Source organism: Gnatocerus cornutus, chromosome 7, assembly GCF_029298725.1.
Source record: "Gnatocerus cornutus isolate USDA-ARS CGAHR chromosome 7, icGnaCorn1.1, whole genome shotgun sequence".
In the NCBI taxonomy this organism is placed as follows: domain Eukaryota; kingdom Metazoa; phylum Arthropoda; class Insecta; order Coleoptera; family Tenebrionidae; genus Gnatocerus; species Gnatocerus cornutus.
This window is the reverse complement of record NC_142239.1, coordinates 1120858-1138643: the sequence shown is the minus strand read 5'-3', so window position 1 is coordinate 1138643 and position 17786 is coordinate 1120858. Positions and strand designations below refer to the sequence as shown.

The following is a 17786-nucleotide window of genomic DNA, read 5'->3' as shown; positions in this document are numbered from 1 at the left end:
AACTCCTAAACGCTTAAATTGATTTAAAATGAAAAAGAACGACCTCTTGGTCACTGAAGAAGTCAGAAGTCAGCTCAGAAGATCTTGTAGCGCACCTATGTCTGATTGCTAAAAACGCATAATACGCGCACATCCAAAAATAGTTGGACATTCAGAGCTACAATAAGAAAGTGCCTGTCACCATTTTCATTAATTAAGATTGTTTTGTCATGATTTAAACATGCACAAGTCGCAAAACCACATAACCTAAAAGATTGTCCTTAGAACTGTCAATTTAGTTCCTCCTATAACCCATCAAACCTGTGGGATTATGTTTATCACAGACAATATCGTTTAATCCAAGATTAAGTCACAATCCATATTTCGTTTAGTCCTTGTTATAGCATTTATACAGGGTCCGGCAACACTTGTGTCCACCCCCAAAATCGTCTTTTATTTTAAAGTTACAATTTTGAAAATTTGCATACGCTCATAGTTGACAAAGCTCTAGAAGCTGACGCAAAAATTTGTTTTTTATCATGGTTTGGTTGGCGTCGCGACGCCTAAGAAGTATAATTTTTAGCAATTTTTGAGTTTTTGCGGAATTATTCGCGAAATCAATTTTTTTTCAATATAACTGTGATACAAATATCTGAGTTTTTATTTTAAATCAAATGCAAATTGTGTTTAAAATTTGCGACAAAAACGTTGTTTTATCAAGTTAGTTTTCAAAATTATGGCAGCGCATCGGCAAACTACGTTTACACCAAAATTTCACAAGTGACTTCACTCACTCTTATAAAGGTTAATTTTGATTAACACGGGCATGTTGCACTTTATGGACACCAGAAATCGTTAATTAACATCGACAAAGCGACAATTTCACCAAGTAAGACTTTTGTTACAATCTAAAGCGAGCCAAAAGATAGATGTCATTTGTGACACAAGATGCTGACAGATGGGTGTAAACGTAGTTCCCAACTTTGACGTAATGAAATTGGAAACCAACTTGATAAAACAGCATTTTTTTCTCAAATTTTGAAGACAATTTGCCTTGAATCTAAAATAACAACTGAGATATTTTTAACACATTTATATTGAAAAAAAATTAAATTAGAGGTTGATATCACAAACCCTCACAATTAACTAAAAATGACATTTTAAGGGCGTCGCGACGCCAACACTATCAGTGATAAAAAACAAATTTTTGCGTCAGCTTTTAGAGCTTTGTCAACTATGAGCGTTTGCAAATTTTCAAAATTTTATCTTTAAAATTGAAGGCGATTTTAGGGGTGGACACAAGTGTTGCCGGACCCTGTATAACTAAATTATATTCACGGACTACATTTAACCCTAAACAAAAAATATTATTTTGCAATCGAATTTGTCGTATAATCGTAGATTAAAGCTTGAGTCTCGAACTAAAAAATTAATCCGCATTTCTGCAATCGGGCCTTAAAAATAGTCACTCAACTTCTAACACGATGAGAAGACATTAAAATTACTAATGAAAAAAATGAAACCGTTCTTCACATCACAGCTTACGAGGGTCATCTCAAATTGGTTCAGTACCTCCTCCACAACAATGCCAATGCAGTTGCTGTTGACAACGAAAGTAGCACTTTTCTTCACTTAGCTTGTCGGAGTGAACATGTCAACATTGTTAAAGAACTATTAAAAAAAAGAACTAGTATGATTGTGGATAAATTTGATTCCACACACTCCATCAAACAGCCCACAACTGACACTTGGAAATTGTTAAAGAACTAGCCAACGGTGGTGTTAATTTGGATAAAATTCGTGAAACGTTGCTACATGGTGCAGCAAAAGGTGAACACAACGATGTCATCAAATGGTTGATTTTCAAGAGGAAGCACGTTAAAAGCAAGAATACAAAGAATGAGACGTATTTGCATGTCTCCGTGAGATGGAACCATGAGAAAACTGAAATGTTTGCTGAAAACTGATAAAAGCATTATCAATGAAATGAATCGCCATGGAACTACTGCTCTCCATAAAACTGTTGAAAGAAACTGCAAGGCTATTGTTAAACACTCTGTTGCAAAATTGTGCTGATTGCAACAAGACGAATAGTTGGAACCAAACGCTGATATACATTGCTGTTGTTTGTTACCTTAAAAATAGTTTATTAGAACAATAATTCCGGCTTGTAAAAAATTTTAAAATAAAACATACTAAGCGTACTCTTTTTAATTCAAAAGTCTGCCTAACAAGGGAAAAGTCAGACATGGAAAACTCAAAATCACGTGATAATTTTTTTGTGCAATCTGCTGTGAATTTTATTAGACACGTGTCGTGTTTTTTTAGTTTTTCGAGAAAAATATTTTCGAATATTGTCAATTTTACACATTACTGTTTAATACTTTTTCAAATGTCAACCCAAAATGGCCCTGTGGAAATCACTCCACTTTTTGATCCGAGTTTTTTGGTTCGAATGTTGCCGAGGGACATGACTGGACACAGAATACGGAGAAGAAATGCACTTATGAAGTTGATGCTTAGACGACGACAGTATTGTATTTTGCGACACAAATCGAAAATGATAATTCTCATTGAAGTTGAAATTGATGTCTTAAAAAGACGGCGTTGGAAGCTGCAAAAGGAGCGAGATTTAGATTTTTCCAATTTGAACTCTAACCCGATTTTAATTGTGGAACTGTTTTATCACTTGTCAACTCTAAGACCAGGAAAAATGTAATTTGATGGAAGCACTCGCTAACTGCACAACTTCATATAACAAAAACTAGTTATTACGTCGACACTTTTGATTGAATTATGACATAAATTTTTAACGTTATTTCTTTCCCACTTTAGAGTCATGTCGACTTTTGATTTGATCATGTTTCAGTTTTGGACGAAACTTTTTCTCTATTTAAAGTTGAGTTTACAATGCCACGACTACGATGTATCCCTAATGAATTATAACTTTTCCACGTGTAATTCAGATTGTACATTTCAAGATTTTGTGGTTCAAATTCCGTCCTCATCGAGTCTGATTGTGAGGATTCACTTAGAAAATAACACAAAATTGTGTGACCGCATGTTCAACACTTCCGGAGATCTTCGACAACTTGAGATAACTGGACCTAATATTTTTGATATTGAAACGAAGTTTCTGGAAATTGTCAATTTTGATTGCTTGCTCATCCAAGAAGGAAGGATCAAGTCAATCAAAACGAACACGTTTACGAATATATTTGTTAAGTATTTGTTCCTTCCTTTCAACCAAATCGAAGTTATTGAAGACAAAGCTTTTACAAACATGTCCAATTTAATCTCTTTGCAACTACACAACAACTTATTGACCAGATTCAACCCTTCTAGTTTTGAACACTTACCGAATCTAAGATTTTTGGGGCTCGAAAGAAACAACATTTCTCGCCTCGAGGCCCATTCATTCGAATTTACAAATTTTAACTATGTGCATTTCGAATTTTCTTCCAACAACATCATGTATTTAGATGGAGATTTGTTTCGAGGATTAAAAGCGAAGAGTATATATATCAGTCTTGCTTCTAACAAGATAAGAACTTTACCGGCTAGACTTTTCGAAGGTTTGAAATTCTCTGTTGTGGAGTTGAACTTCAATCCCATCGAAGAAATCTCGGAGGAATTTTTCGAGAAACATGTTCAAATTCAAACTTTTAACTTGTATGTAGGTAAACTTGATCTTCAGACCAGAAAGAAGTTAAAGGAATGGTCGGAGAAAAATAAAATTCGATTGGAAGCTTCTAAAAGTGGTCGTATTGCTGATTATGTTTGTCTTGTTTTTGTTATTTTATTTTTGTTGTTGACGGTATATTTTTAATTGTTCCCTTGACTATTATTTGTTCTTAATACAAAGAGCAGGATACAAGATCAATTTATTATCACATTATAACAGATATTATGAAAAGGTTTGAAGATAATAGGATCAAATATTCAGTTGAAATCGTCGTGTCAGGGAGACAATATTTTCAGGAATTGATGAAATGTGAAAATTAGTTTATTAAAACTAACATTGAAAATACTCAGGAAATGGAAAGGTAGTAGTGATAGAAATTCTGAAAGTGGATGTGCCATTATTTATTATTAATTATTATTATTAATTATTTTCTGGACTATTTTCTAACAATTGTGCATTTAATTTTAAAAATTTCAATTAATATATTATACTCCAATTATTATTTTGTTTTTGTTTGGCATTAATAGTTATGTTTCATCTGGATATTATTAAAATTTAGTGGATAAAATTCTTATAATCTAGTTCGAATTTGACGCAACGATTCAATAAAAAGTGTGTTGCACCTTCAAACCTATTTAACGATGAAACTTTATTGCGTTAGCACTTTATAATTCTGTGACGAAATAAACTTTATTCTAGTATTCTCATTATCTCAAACATTTTTCTTATAGGGAGAATGCAGATAATGTAATCTATATAAATGTTTACCAAAATTTGTAGAATTTATTATAACAACGCTGTAAGTCCAAGAAATTTTAAAAATAATAAAAATAATTGAATTTTTATTTCACAATTCAATTTAAAGAACATTGGTTTTTCTTGTTATGTTTTTCTTGTTGTTGTTTTTACAAAAGAATTTATACAGGGTGTCCTCGTGTCAACGCTCGCACTTCTTAATGGGAAATTCTCCATCAAAATCTGATATGATTGCCGTACCGCACAATGTTCAGGCATTTATAATATTCAAGTTACAAGCGATTTATGTATGAACTATGATTGGCCAACTTAAAGTGCGTAACTCAAAAACTGTAAGGGCCTGAACATTATGCGATACGAAAATCAACTCAGATTTTCATAAAGAAATTCCCATTAAAAGGAAGTAGGAGCGTTCTGGAACACTCTGTAGAAAATAAATCTGGGTTTTCAAAAAGTCGACACACACAATTTGCCACATGTGGATGTGCAAAAACTGGGGTAAACCCAACTCATCGAAAACCAGTTCGTCAATTCGTAACTGACATACATCCACAATGGAAACAGTCATTTCGTATACTATAACAACTCATCTCATACCCAACTCGTCAACTATGCTTATTTTGTCTGTTAGCTTTTTTGCGTAGGCAACACATTTTACTTTTCACAAACAACCACTTCTCTAAAGTGATAATAAAATATTTATAACATAACTAACATCCATTATTTACATTAATGGCTGAAATATCCAATTCCAGAGTAAATAAATGCAATAAAAAATTACTCAAAAAAATTGTATAATTATAATTTCGCGTTCGTCGGGATCGAAAAATTATACGAATCATTCTAGAATCCAAATACAGGTAAGACCATTGAACTCAATTGCTTATGTTCTTTTAATACTAAATAAATTTACAATCTACAAAATACCTCTACATTCTAGGCACAGCTTATCCCTTGTTAATATTTTTTAGGTGTCTAGTATTGGTAGTTATGATAACGTTCTATTAGTAGTTCAACAGTTTAGTTTCTTGCCTGGATTACAATGCCGATCAAGAGCTGTACCACTTTATTTTGGCCGTCACTGTAATACCAACTTACGGTATGAAACTTACTCGGCAAATCTGGTTTTGGTTTTTAATTTTAGGCTCAGGAAAGAATTAGCTGCAACACGTTAGGTAGCATGAGCGCCTTTTTTTCATCAGCCTGTATAATGAATCCCTATTATTCAACCATGAGGATTAATTGTCAAAAGACAAGTCTGAAGTCTTGTTATAATGAATTTCAAATTAATTAAAATAAAAATGTAGTTACAGTAAATAATTTCTGAGGAAAAGCATGGTAAAGCTGAATGTTAAAAACCAAATAATGTTGATAAAATACAACGTTATTATCTAAGGAAAGAATTTGTATTAAATTTCAGTTTGACACTTCTGTCAAAGTTACATGTCTTGAACCTGAATAACAGTGGCCACATATTATATTTATTTTAAATTTATTAAAATTAAAAAAAACATAAGATTCTTTAAAAAAAAACATAAGATTCTTAAAAAACTAAATTTATAAAAAACATAAAATTCTTTAAAAAATAAAATAAAAAAAATAAAATTCTTAAGAATATATAACATTCTTAAAAAAACAAAATTCTTACAAAAATAAAATTCTTAAAAATATATAACATTCTTAAAAAAACATAAAACTCTTAAAAAAATAAATTTTTTAAAAATATATGTATAACATTCTTAGAAAAACAAAATTCTGACATGAAAAACATCTAAACGTGAACGTAATGACAGCAGGCTTGAAGAAACTCATCAATATTGCGATTGTCAATCTCTCGTATTATATTTAAAAGTCTTTGGTTTGCATTTCGGTATTCAACACGAGCATAAAGCGGCACAGTTTGTCCACCTTCCAAACGAGTACATAAAAAGTCCATCCTCATTTGCTCTCGTATTAGCTTTTCAATGACGGTATAAGGATTTGGATGATGTGAACTAAAAATACTGGAAAAGGCGTAATGCCACGACTCCGCCGAATTAGTCGTTCTGGGTAAGTCTTCCAATGTAACTCTATTGCAGTTCCACATCTCAATTGGGAAAAGAGGTCGTCTCCGGGGAATTCTACGTCCAACCCAGGTTGCAACAAAATAGTCTAGGAAATTATTATAAGCATCCAGCTCCCCAAAACTTTCCAACAGTTCTTGCGCCAACAAGTCAAATGCATATAAAATTTGCTCTGGTGGAACAAATGACAGCGCGCAAAAGGATTTGATTATTGTCCTAAAGTCTTCATCATTTCTGTACATCTGCATCATTCCCAGTTCTGCAACTTTTCGCCAGATCGCTTGAGAGAAATGAAAAAAGCAACCATGTATATTTATATCGGGAATCAATCTTTTAAAAACATTAATCACCGCTACTTCAAAATCGATTATTACATTTCTTGGTCTTACTGTTGGGCGAATTAAGTCTATCTTTGCCAAAACATTTAGTAAAGCTCTTTCATATGTTGGTTCATTCTTGTTAGGCAAAAATGCGTAGACAAAAGAGACTGTTTTGTTTTTAAAAACCCCATGGATCACCCATAACTGGTACCAAAAATTTAGAGCGCTTTTAAACGTACCATCAACAATCCAAGTATTACATTCAATCAAACGGCTTACATCCGTTGTGCAGCCAAATATTATTATGCGGTTTGCATCTTCGATTCCACTATCGCTAAGAATAAAATTTTCTTCAGCTGCTGTTTTTGTAGTGCGCAGACTTGCTGGTATATTAACTTCTGTCAAAGAATGCGGCACAAGTGGAATGGCACCAACCCGTTTGCGTTTCCGGCTGACAGTCTTTTGTAAATTTTTTAATTCTGGCAAGTGAACTTTTACTCCATCGGGTATTCCTTCTAAGCAACTATTTACAAGATCTCGGGGTGTATTACCATTGGTAACAGCTCTTTCTTTGATGGTGCACTTGATCCTTTTAAGTGCTACCTTTGTTGGAGATGGGGCATGATTGTGTGCTTTCCCAATTAAAACATTATCAGCTCCATCAGTACTAACAGTTCCCTTACACTTCAAACAGGTTTCATCACACCTCCAATAAATTTTACCATCAGGGCCATCTTTTACTTTATTATAAGAATATTGTTGGAAGATTAATTTTCTGCCGCCTCTTTGCGTTTTAATAAAAGTCGCCATGTTAATGTCACTATAACAGTAATTTCAGTATTTATATTAGGAGTATTATTGACTAATTTACCTGTTAACGAATAGGCTACAATGTGTGGACTAGGGTAGGTTATAATTCGGACCGTTACGTCTGTTGTACAATTCGCGCCTCTATTAAGTGTCGTTCGACTAGAAGTATTTCGATGAGTTGGGTGCATTCGAATAGGGTCGTAGAGAGTATGTCTAGTATACGTTTTGGGTGTATATTATTTGTCATTCGACGAACAGTCTTTCGACTAGTTGGGTACAACTCGCAAAAACTATTGTTATAAGACAAAATTAAAAAATTTGAGTTCTTCTTCTATTCAGTTTCAGTTTCTCTTCTCTTCAGTTTAATCATCGCTCTGATGATCGTTGCTATCGAAACGAGCGTCAGCATTTTTTGGTGTTTGGGAATAAATTGTATTTTTGATAATTTTTGTCAACCCAAGAATTGATCCAATAAAACACATTTAGTTGTTTATGTCATCCTTGATTGTTATTCTGTTATAACAACCTTGATTTGAGGGCGTTATTTTATAAATAATGGCCAAGGGCATTAAGAATCTTTTCCATAGAATCTTGCAGACGTTTCTATAGTGATAATTTCTGATAATCCCTAAAATTAACTTTCTTTTGCAAACAAGGATGACATAAAACTTTGAAAGCACCACGGGCGTTGCGAGAATAATCCTCAGGCCTTCGGGTTTTACGTTCTCGTCCTGGGGCATTAGTTATGTCATAACATAACCCTTGGTACTTTAATTACTATTACAAATGGTGGATGAACCAGGTTTTAATTTATTTCAATATTTTCAAGAGAACAAATTATAATAGTTTATACGTTCAACACATTTTTATTGAGGAATTTAATTCACTTTTACAAAATAAAACGCTGAATAAGTTCAGTTTACAACACCAACGTCTTCGAGATCGACTGTCTACTTGCAAATATAACCCCTAAACTTTAATAATAATAAACCAACAGTAAATGAATTATAAGCATGTACACTTTCAAAACAAAACTTTCATTCCCATTGTCACTATATGAAAATAACTCAATATTATTCTCCCCCACCCATGCGATTACCCTTTTTTTTCTATAAATATTAAGATAACTCAAGCTCACACTCAACTTGCCTATAAACACTTTTTGCTCAAAAAAGTCATCTGAGATTATTTCAATCGGATTGTCCATTAGCTCAACTAAACTAAAATTAAACCCTTCGAATATTCCAGGAGGTAAAATCGTTATCTTGTTTTTATTAAAAGTGACATGTAACATCACTCCTTCTAACCCTGAGAACACATTGTTATCTAGATATTCAATCTTATTGAAAGTGAAATCAACGCTCAATACGGACGTTGATGTGAAATTAAAGGAGTGTGCTTTAAGACAACTAATTTGATTCCATGTAACTCCCAAAAACGATAAACTTGCCAGGTTTTTAAATCCAGCAGAGTTAAATTTAGTCAACTTGTTCATATCTAAATACAACTCCGTTAAGTTGAGCATGTTGGTGAAAGCTTCATCTTCAATAACCTCAATGCTGTTGTTTCCAAGATCTAAAAAATGAACACCCAATCTTCTGAATGTGTTGGTTTTAACTTTTTCTATGTTACAGTTTCTGATAACTAAATAATCAAATTCTGTATTTTCCAAAAATCGGGTTTCTATTTCGTTTATTTTTGCACCAGTGATCTGAAGGGTGATAAAGTACTCAGAAACATTGAACATCCGATTGCACAACTTCGTATTATCTTTTAAATCTATGATAATTTCGCTTAAAGGTGGGATTTGAACAACACCGTTAATTTCTTTAGGTGGAAATGAAGAGAGGATATTGACTAAAGACAAACCGAAATCGTGGCATTGCAGACTTAATTTTACTGCGAAAATGAAACAAAATTGCCTCCAAAGTGCTGACATTGCTTTGTGGGTAAAATCAGAACTGTGACCCTAATGACTACGAAGTTAACTTAAGGATATAAATGTAATTTTCTGATTCTAGAATCATGTAAAAAACATTTCCTTCAACTGGTTATAGTAAGTTGGACAATAATGTGGTGAAACAAACAATTTAGTAACGAAATTTTGGATAATTTTGGGTGATTTCGTTAAATACCTAATTAAATTGAGAAATCATAAAATAAACGTACGTGTGGGACATGTTTAAGTTTATGGTTTCAAATACAGGGTGTATCCGTTAAAAGTGCAAAGATTTTAACCCTAATATCAGACACTGCTGTAGATAATGATTCTGCAAAAAAATCCAAATTCAAATGGGGCAAAATTTTAATTCAGTGCCGCAAATCGGTTACGCAGCGGCAAAGTTGCCGCACAGTCAAATGCAAAATAAAATGAAGCACAGTGCGCTAAAGCATTGTTGAGCGTCGATATTTTTTGAAACAGGGGGTAGACAAATAGTTGACGAAACGACTTGCATCAACTCATTCTTGTAGTGTCTACTAATTAAGCAAGATTTAACTCCAAAATTTGGGTAAAATGAGGCAGAATGACAGATGCCGCAGTATCCATGGTAACCACGGTTTGCGTTAACGTAAAATCGAATTAGAATTAGGCCCTAAAAGTAAATACTAAAGCCTGCATACAACTAAAACGTTTTAGGGATAAAAGATTTTCAGAGACATCTGGAATCACATCAATTAACTTAATGATATTCTTTTCTTAATGAGTTTGAATAAAGAATAAGATTTCCTCTACCATCTGTTCTAATGTCTGCTAACTGACTTTTGTTTGCTGTTTTAATTGAGTCATCTTTACAACATCTACAATTACTCAAAATCAAACTCGTGTTAATAATGTGATCAGTAGCACCAGAGTCAGCAATAAACTTCAAAATTTCATCTAATTTTAAGTCATGCTTACCTCCCTTGGTTTTGGAGTCTTGTGCCTTGTTGAACAACCTGTTGACTCTACCTCTGCCTTTGCCTCTAAAGTTCTGCTTCACAATCTTGCCACCATCATCAGCTCTTACATAATTTTTCTGACGATTGTCATAACTGCTCTTATTATCTTGTTTGCGATTCTTTCCTCTAAAATTTCCTTTCTTTACTGCTTTATTAAAATTACAGTCTGTTCTTTATGGGTGCGAATGGCTTGACAATAATAGCAAAACCATTTACCAGTTCCTTGCAATGGACAATCAGTTGACCAATGTTCTCTGGTTCATTGCATCGATGGCACCTTTTGTCGGATTGGTAGCGACCACTCGAAATCTTTCGGACCTTGGATTCCTCTTTCACTTCACTTCTTTTTTCTGTCTCTAATTGTATAATGAATGATTTTATTTCATCCAGGTTTATTTCTTTAAGCGAATTAAGTCTCCGTTTTGGAGTTCCGGCATTATTGCGAAAACTGCCTGATAGAAAGACGACCTTTTCTCTTGTTCTGTAAGGGGTACTGCTTCCTCACTTGCTTCATAGTCCCTTACGATTGAATCAAATCTTTCACAGAAGTCAATAACTCTCTCATCTTTAGCCATTTTAATTTGGTATAGTCTAGTTCTAACCGAAGTGTGGGTGACGTTGGTTTCCCCTTTCTTGAACACCCTTAACTTCTTTAAATTTTCTTTTGGGTCTTTCTTATTTAAAATTTTCTTGTGATAATGTTTATCTAAACGGTTTATTATAATGTCTCTAACAAGTCCATTTCGTCGAGCAATAACCTCGACTCTGAATGATTGTTAGAAACTTCTGAACTCGAATCAATGACGTCCAGTAAGTCATTGCTTTGTAGCTCAGATTTTAGGTAATCCATTTTTCATTAACATCTTCGTTTTTTTTTGCACAATCAAAGAAACTCCATAAGTCTACCTCCTTGCTATCAGTCCACTCTCCTGTGTAAATTTTCTAAAATGCTTGGGTATAAATCCGGTTTTCAATTCTTTGGGGAGAAAATTAGAGGAAAATTCAATAACGATTTTTGAGGTTAACACGTTGTCACAGTTTGGTGTATCATCACCTTACATCAGTTAAGAATTTATCAAAGGTTAGTTCCAAACGAGAGATTTAAATAAGGATTTAACAAGTTAGTAAGATAGTAATGAGTTTATGGAGTGCGGGCACTACCGCCTGTAAAGTATGCAACCTCCCACTCTGGAGGATATCAACAAACCATTTCGGTCCATTAAAATACCATCGAAAGAGTTCTTTAGAGGCAGTATTTAATTATTTTTTGTATTCTAGTTGGGTTGCAACTTATCAAAATGTATTGCCTTTATGATAATTTTGATCAGTGAATGGTAAATGTTTAATTTTAGCCAGAATACAAGCTGGTGTCTCTATTAATTTTTGGCATATTAAGTTAAATTTTGATAAAATCGTAAAGTTCTTTTTAGGGATATTTATATGCAACTTTGCAAAATCCATGACGATACTAAATACAGCAGATATGGCAAATTCAATATTTAAAAATTTTTCGAATAAAGCCATTTTCTTGTAATTTACATCGCGTTAGGAATATCTCTAAAAGTTAGGTATTATTCTAAGAGAAGTTGCTTAGAATCGAATTTTAATTAATTTATACCAAATGAGGAGTCTTTACTTCGGTAACTTCAGCAATTTAACTTTCTCCATATCTCATGACTTCTAATATATTCATGTCAAGAAGTGGCTTAAAAGCGGCATCAATTTGATAATTCTGCACCTAGTGAACCTAGCGCAGTTAAAAGCCACAGATGAGCTCGAATACGTAAAACAATTTGTCTATGTTTAAATTTATTGCTTCAATTTATTATTCACTGCCAACGTAAACGAAATTCACACATTTCCATTGTGGTTCGGTGCTCATATTAAATTTATGTTTTTCCTTTATCATTACATCGACTATAAATACCCTTTAAATAATGAAACAGGGCAATTTTTGGTATAAATATAACAGACATTTACCTAAACAAACGTTGATTTGGTTTCATTCAATGTTGAAATAAAGCGCTTTCTGTACAAAGATCAAAGACAAATTTTTGCTTCAAATTCCTTTGGAATGATGAGTTTGTTTTTCATCAATGTCTCATAAATTGATTCGCAGAGGAAATACGACGGCACCTGTTAACAAAATAAATCATCACTCACGCGGAAATTTTCAATAAATCTGTCTAGGGAATTTCGTTTTATATTCAAAGTACCATTACTATCAGTCCACTCATTAAAAAGTTAAGTTGGCAACAGCGCCTAGCGGTTTTTATCAATAATAGTTGGCAGCAAAAGCGTTTGACCTTGATTGTGTTTCTTGTTCAAATTGGAATTGGAATTTTGTACAGTTAATAAACTAGTCAATAAAAATGAAACCTCTCAATTTTACAATTTTATGCCTAAAATTGCCAAAGTTACGGAGTTTATTAGAAAATGCGAAAAATTTCGTTCGTCTCCAAAACGAAAATTTCTAAAAATCGTGATTCTTACTCAACATTTTTGTAATTTAGGACAGGTAATAGACTAGTCTAAAGTAGTAAAACCTTCAAATTTTACAATTTTATGACTAAAACTGTCAAAGTTACGGATTTAATAGAAAATGCGAAAAATAATTCCTTCGCCTCCAAAATGAAAATTTCGAAAAATTGTATTTCGTGGTCGATAATTTTGTAATTTAGCACAGTTAATAAACTAGTCGAGAGTAGTAAAACCCCCAAATTTTACAATTTTATGATTGAAACTGCCAAAGTTACAGAATATAATAGAAAATGCAAAATAAAATTCGTTCGCCTCCAAAATGAAAATTTCTAAAAATTGTGTTTCTTTCTTGAAAATTTTCAAATTTAGTACAGTTAATAAACTAGTCAAAAATAGTAAAACTTCCAAATTTTACAACTTTGTGACAAAAACTGCCAAAGTTACGGAATTTAATAGAAAAAGTAAAATAAATTTCGTTCACCTCCAAAATAAAATTTTTTTTAAAATTGTATTTCTTGCTCAAAATTTTTTTAATTTAGCACAATTAATACACCAGTTGAAAGTAGTAAAATCTCCAATTTTTACAATTTCATGACTGAAACTGCCAAGGTTACGGAATTTAATAGAAAATGCAAAAAATAATTCCTTCACCTCCAAAATGAAAATTTCTAAAAATTGTATTTCGTGGTCGAGAATTTTGTAATTTAGCACATTTGATAAACTAGTCTAAAGTAGTAAAACCTCCAATTTTTACAATTTCATGACTGAAACTGCCAAGGTTACGGAATTTAATAGACAATACAAAAAAAAATCGTTCGTCTCCAAAATGAAAATTTCTAAAAATTGTGTTTCTTGCTCGAAAATTTTCAAATTTAGATCAGTTAATAAACTAGTCTAAATTAGTAAAACCCCCAAATTTTACAACTTTATGACTAAAACTGTCAAAGTTGCAGTATTTAATGTAAAATGCAAAATAAAATTCGTTCGCCTCCAAAATGAAAAATTTTTAAAAATTGTATTTTTTGCTCAAAAATTTTCTAATTTAGCACAATTAATACACTAGTTAAAAGTAGTAAAATGTCAAAATTTTACAATTTTATTATTAAAACTGCCAAAGTTACGGAATTTAATATAAAATGCAAAAAAAATTGGTGCGTCTCCAAAATAAAAAATTCTAAAATTTGTGTTTCTTGCTCAAACATTTTGTAATTTAGTACTGTTAAGAAACTTGTCAAAATTAGTAAAACCTCCAAATTTTGCTGTTTTGTAATTAAAACTGTCAAAGTTACGGAATATAATGTAAAATGCAAAATAAAATTCGTTCGCCTCCAAAACGAAAATTTCTAAAAATTGTGTTTCTTGCTCAACATTTTTGTAATTTAGTTCAGTTAATAAACTAGTCTAAAGTAATAAAACCTATAAATTCTACAATTTTATGACTAAAACTGCCAAAGTTACAGTATTTAATGTAAAATGCAAAATAAAATTCCTTCACCTCCAAAATGAAAAATTTCTAAAAATTGTATTTCTTAATTATTTTTTAATTTTCAAACATTTTTACCTATTTTTACCATCACTGCTCTTATATTACCCGATATGTCAAATTACATGAAAATTGACGATCACTAAAATCGCGATTTTTGCAATAATTTCCCCTTTATTGTGGCGCAGCGCGTCGTAACTTCATATAATGTTTTACGACTTTAGTACCAAAGTGTGAAGTTTGTAATTGTAAGAAAGTATCTGTTGTTTTACAGAATTTATACGCCGCCGTGTAAAAGATTTATAGCCATCTTCCAAGTTTTCAAGGAAAATTATTTATGCAAAGCTCACACTATACACGGTGTCTCGCATAAGGTTAGCTTCCTTAAACATAGAGAAAGTTGAAGGGTTTAGGATTAAAAAACCCTAATGGCAAATTGCGTTTTGAAGACATTTATAAAAAGCACTCAAAAAAGTACAACTTTTGGGAACCTCTCTGTAATAAAGAAATTCATCCTTAGACATTTACTAATTTTGTTTCTATGGTTATAAGGTATTGTTGGATCTGTCAGCAAAATTTGGGTCGTTTTGTGCTTTTTCAAGCAGCCACTCGCAAAATTGAACCCTTTTAGGGTCATTTTCTGCTTCCAAAGCTTGCACACGAGAGTAATGAAACGGATAGAGTTGTTGCTCTCAGATAATACGCAATGCAATTGTTCGCGAAACGTTTGCAATTCGCCTTTCGGTTTCATGAGTGCTGATCACTGCTTCTTCTTCAACAAGTTGAAGTATTGCATCTTCTGCTTCCAAAACTTCAAGCATATGATAGCATTCCCGATGGCGCGGTGGTAATATCGTACCTGTAGTACGTAGACGATTCAATGCGTATCTCTGTGGAGAGCCACTCTTTCAGGTAAACGCTGATTGTACAGGCGGGCGCGGGCGGTTTTAGCAGCATTACATCTGCATTCTCCATATAACAGAAGCATATCAGAATATGTCGCAGCAGAAAACACTTTTAAATTTGTGACAAAAGTCAAAATTGACAATTTAGTGTTGCTATAGAAAATTAACGGTCTCATTGTAGTTGCTTAATTGTAGATCTTATATCAGTGGTCCCAAAATTTCAATTTACAAAAATGCCTTTTTTTCGCTTATTATTCAGTTTAGACCCAGATGACATATATATTTTTTGTTCCTTATAAACTCACAAATCTCACATTTTCAGGAAGCTAACCTTATGCGAGACACCCTGTACAATATAGTCATATCAATTTTTGCCTTCAGATATATTTAGAACTTCATGTTGTTTGTGGCGTGTTTAGTCTTGGTGACACTGATTTGATTTGATAAGTTCGATTCGTTTTATCATTTATTCACGTCTCTATCGATATTCGTCATTCAGTGACGCCAAAAACAATCGAAAAACGTGTTTTCCAGCTACAATTCACGTTTTCTCGAGCTTTTCTTTGAGGCTAAAAGTACGTATTTGCGATATTGTGAATTTGAATTTTCGCGCCCGTCATAAATCAAGTGTCAAAACTTTGACAGTAGTTTCCAAATTTTCATAAGTAATATAACGAGTGGGCTCGAAATTGTCGGAAATTTTTCCGACAGACGAGTAGTTTTTTCGACGATCAATTGCACGAGTGAGCGAAGCGAACGAGTGCCAATTGTCCGGAGAAACAAACTACGAGTACTGGAGGAAAAATTTCCCACAATTTCGAGCTCCCGAGTTATATTCGTCATGAGAATTCAACGAACTGACAAGCAACTGACAGCTCGCGTGGTATTTTCGCGTGGAATTGTCACCATTCATGTTTATGGGAAAAATTGAAGCATGTTATTTTCCATGAAAATATTACTATTAGGGAGAATCTGTAACGGAATAAGGAGGGAAGGAGGAGTCAATGAAGACAATAGCAAAAGCGCAGTACAAGTGTATCAAGTTCGAATCCCGGCGAGAGCGCGTACTTTTGACAGTTTTTTTTTTCAATTTAGTTCCATATCCAAAAATTGGGTGGCGCCACATTCATAGAAGACAACGGTAACTACGAAGCTGATGTTCTATTTTATAAACAAAAACCTTTTCTATGATTGTCACTCTCGCGTGGTATTTTCGCGTGGAATTGTCACTGAAAATTGCACTCGTGAAATTTCCAGAAAAAGTTTGTTGTGATTGGTTGATTTGAAAAAATTAAAGTCTCTGATAGGTCGAACCTATGGTGAGTTGAATTCTCAAATTTAGTATAGTTAATAAACTTGTCATAAATAGTAAAACTTCCAAATTTTACAACTTTAGGACTAAAACGGTTGCAGAAAGTTACAGTATTTAATGTAAAGTACAAAATAAAATTCGTTCGCCTCCAAAATGAAAATTTCTAAAAATTGTATTTTGTGGTCAGAATTTTGTAATTCAGCACAGTTGATAAACTAGTCGAAAGTATTAAAACCACCTAATTTTACAATTTTATAATTTAAACTGCCAAAGTTATAGTATTTAATGTAAAATGCAAAATAAAATTCGTTCGCCTCCAAAATGAAAATTTCTAAAAATTGTGTTTCTTGCTCAAAAATTTTGAACTTTAGTGCTGTTTATAAACGTGTCAAAGATAGTAAAACTTCCAAATTTTACAACTTTATGCCTAAAACTGTCAAAGTTACGGAATATAATGTAAAATGCGAAAAAATTTCGTTCGTCTTCAAAACGAAAATCTCTAAAAATTGTGTTTCTTGCTCAACATTTGTGTAATTTAGTACAATTAATAAACTAGTCTAAAGCGCCCCACTCACTATGCGTTTTGTATGAGCGACATGTTTGTACATGCATGTATGTCATAGAAGTTCGAGAAAGCCACACACGGTCCAAACATGTTCGTCATTTCTACTTCCGGAAACAAGTATGACATACAAGAATTGGTCACACACAGATCAACTTTTGTATGATGGCACACTGTTTGCGCATACAAAACTTAGTAAAATGACTGTGTGTGAGCAAGTTTTGTCTGTGAACACTGTATGCGCATACAAATGTGAGTATGTCAAACGTGTTTGATATTTTGCGGTATGCGTAAAGAAAAACTTAAAAAAAGTCGTGAAATTTGTATGATTTTGAAGAAAGATCTTACTATGGTTATTAATAAGCGTTTTGCAGTAAATATTCTCAGATAATTTTGATATTTTTTTCTTTTTTTAATATATAGTCGAACTTTTTGTTTATACAGGGTCCGGCAACACTTGTGTCCACCCCCAAAATCGTCTTTAATTTTA

The 17786-nt window shown here is 32.8% G+C and overlaps 1 protein-coding gene and 1 pseudogene across 1 annotated transcript; both read right to left on the bottom strand.

Annotated features, from left to right (window-relative positions):
* Positions 1–6191: 6191 nt before the first annotated feature.
* Positions 6192–7613, bottom strand: pre-mod(mdg4)-N. Its single transcript, XM_088042177.1, has one exon. It carries the CDS (start codon positions 7611–7613, stop codon positions 6192–6194), a length of 1422 nt encoding a protein of 473 aa, XP_087898303.1.
* A 2587-nt stretch (positions 7614–10200) lies between these two features.
* LOC148170599 (uncharacterized) lies at positions 10201–11403 on the bottom strand (annotated as a pseudogene).
* Between the last annotated feature and the right edge of the window lie 6383 nt (positions 11404–17786).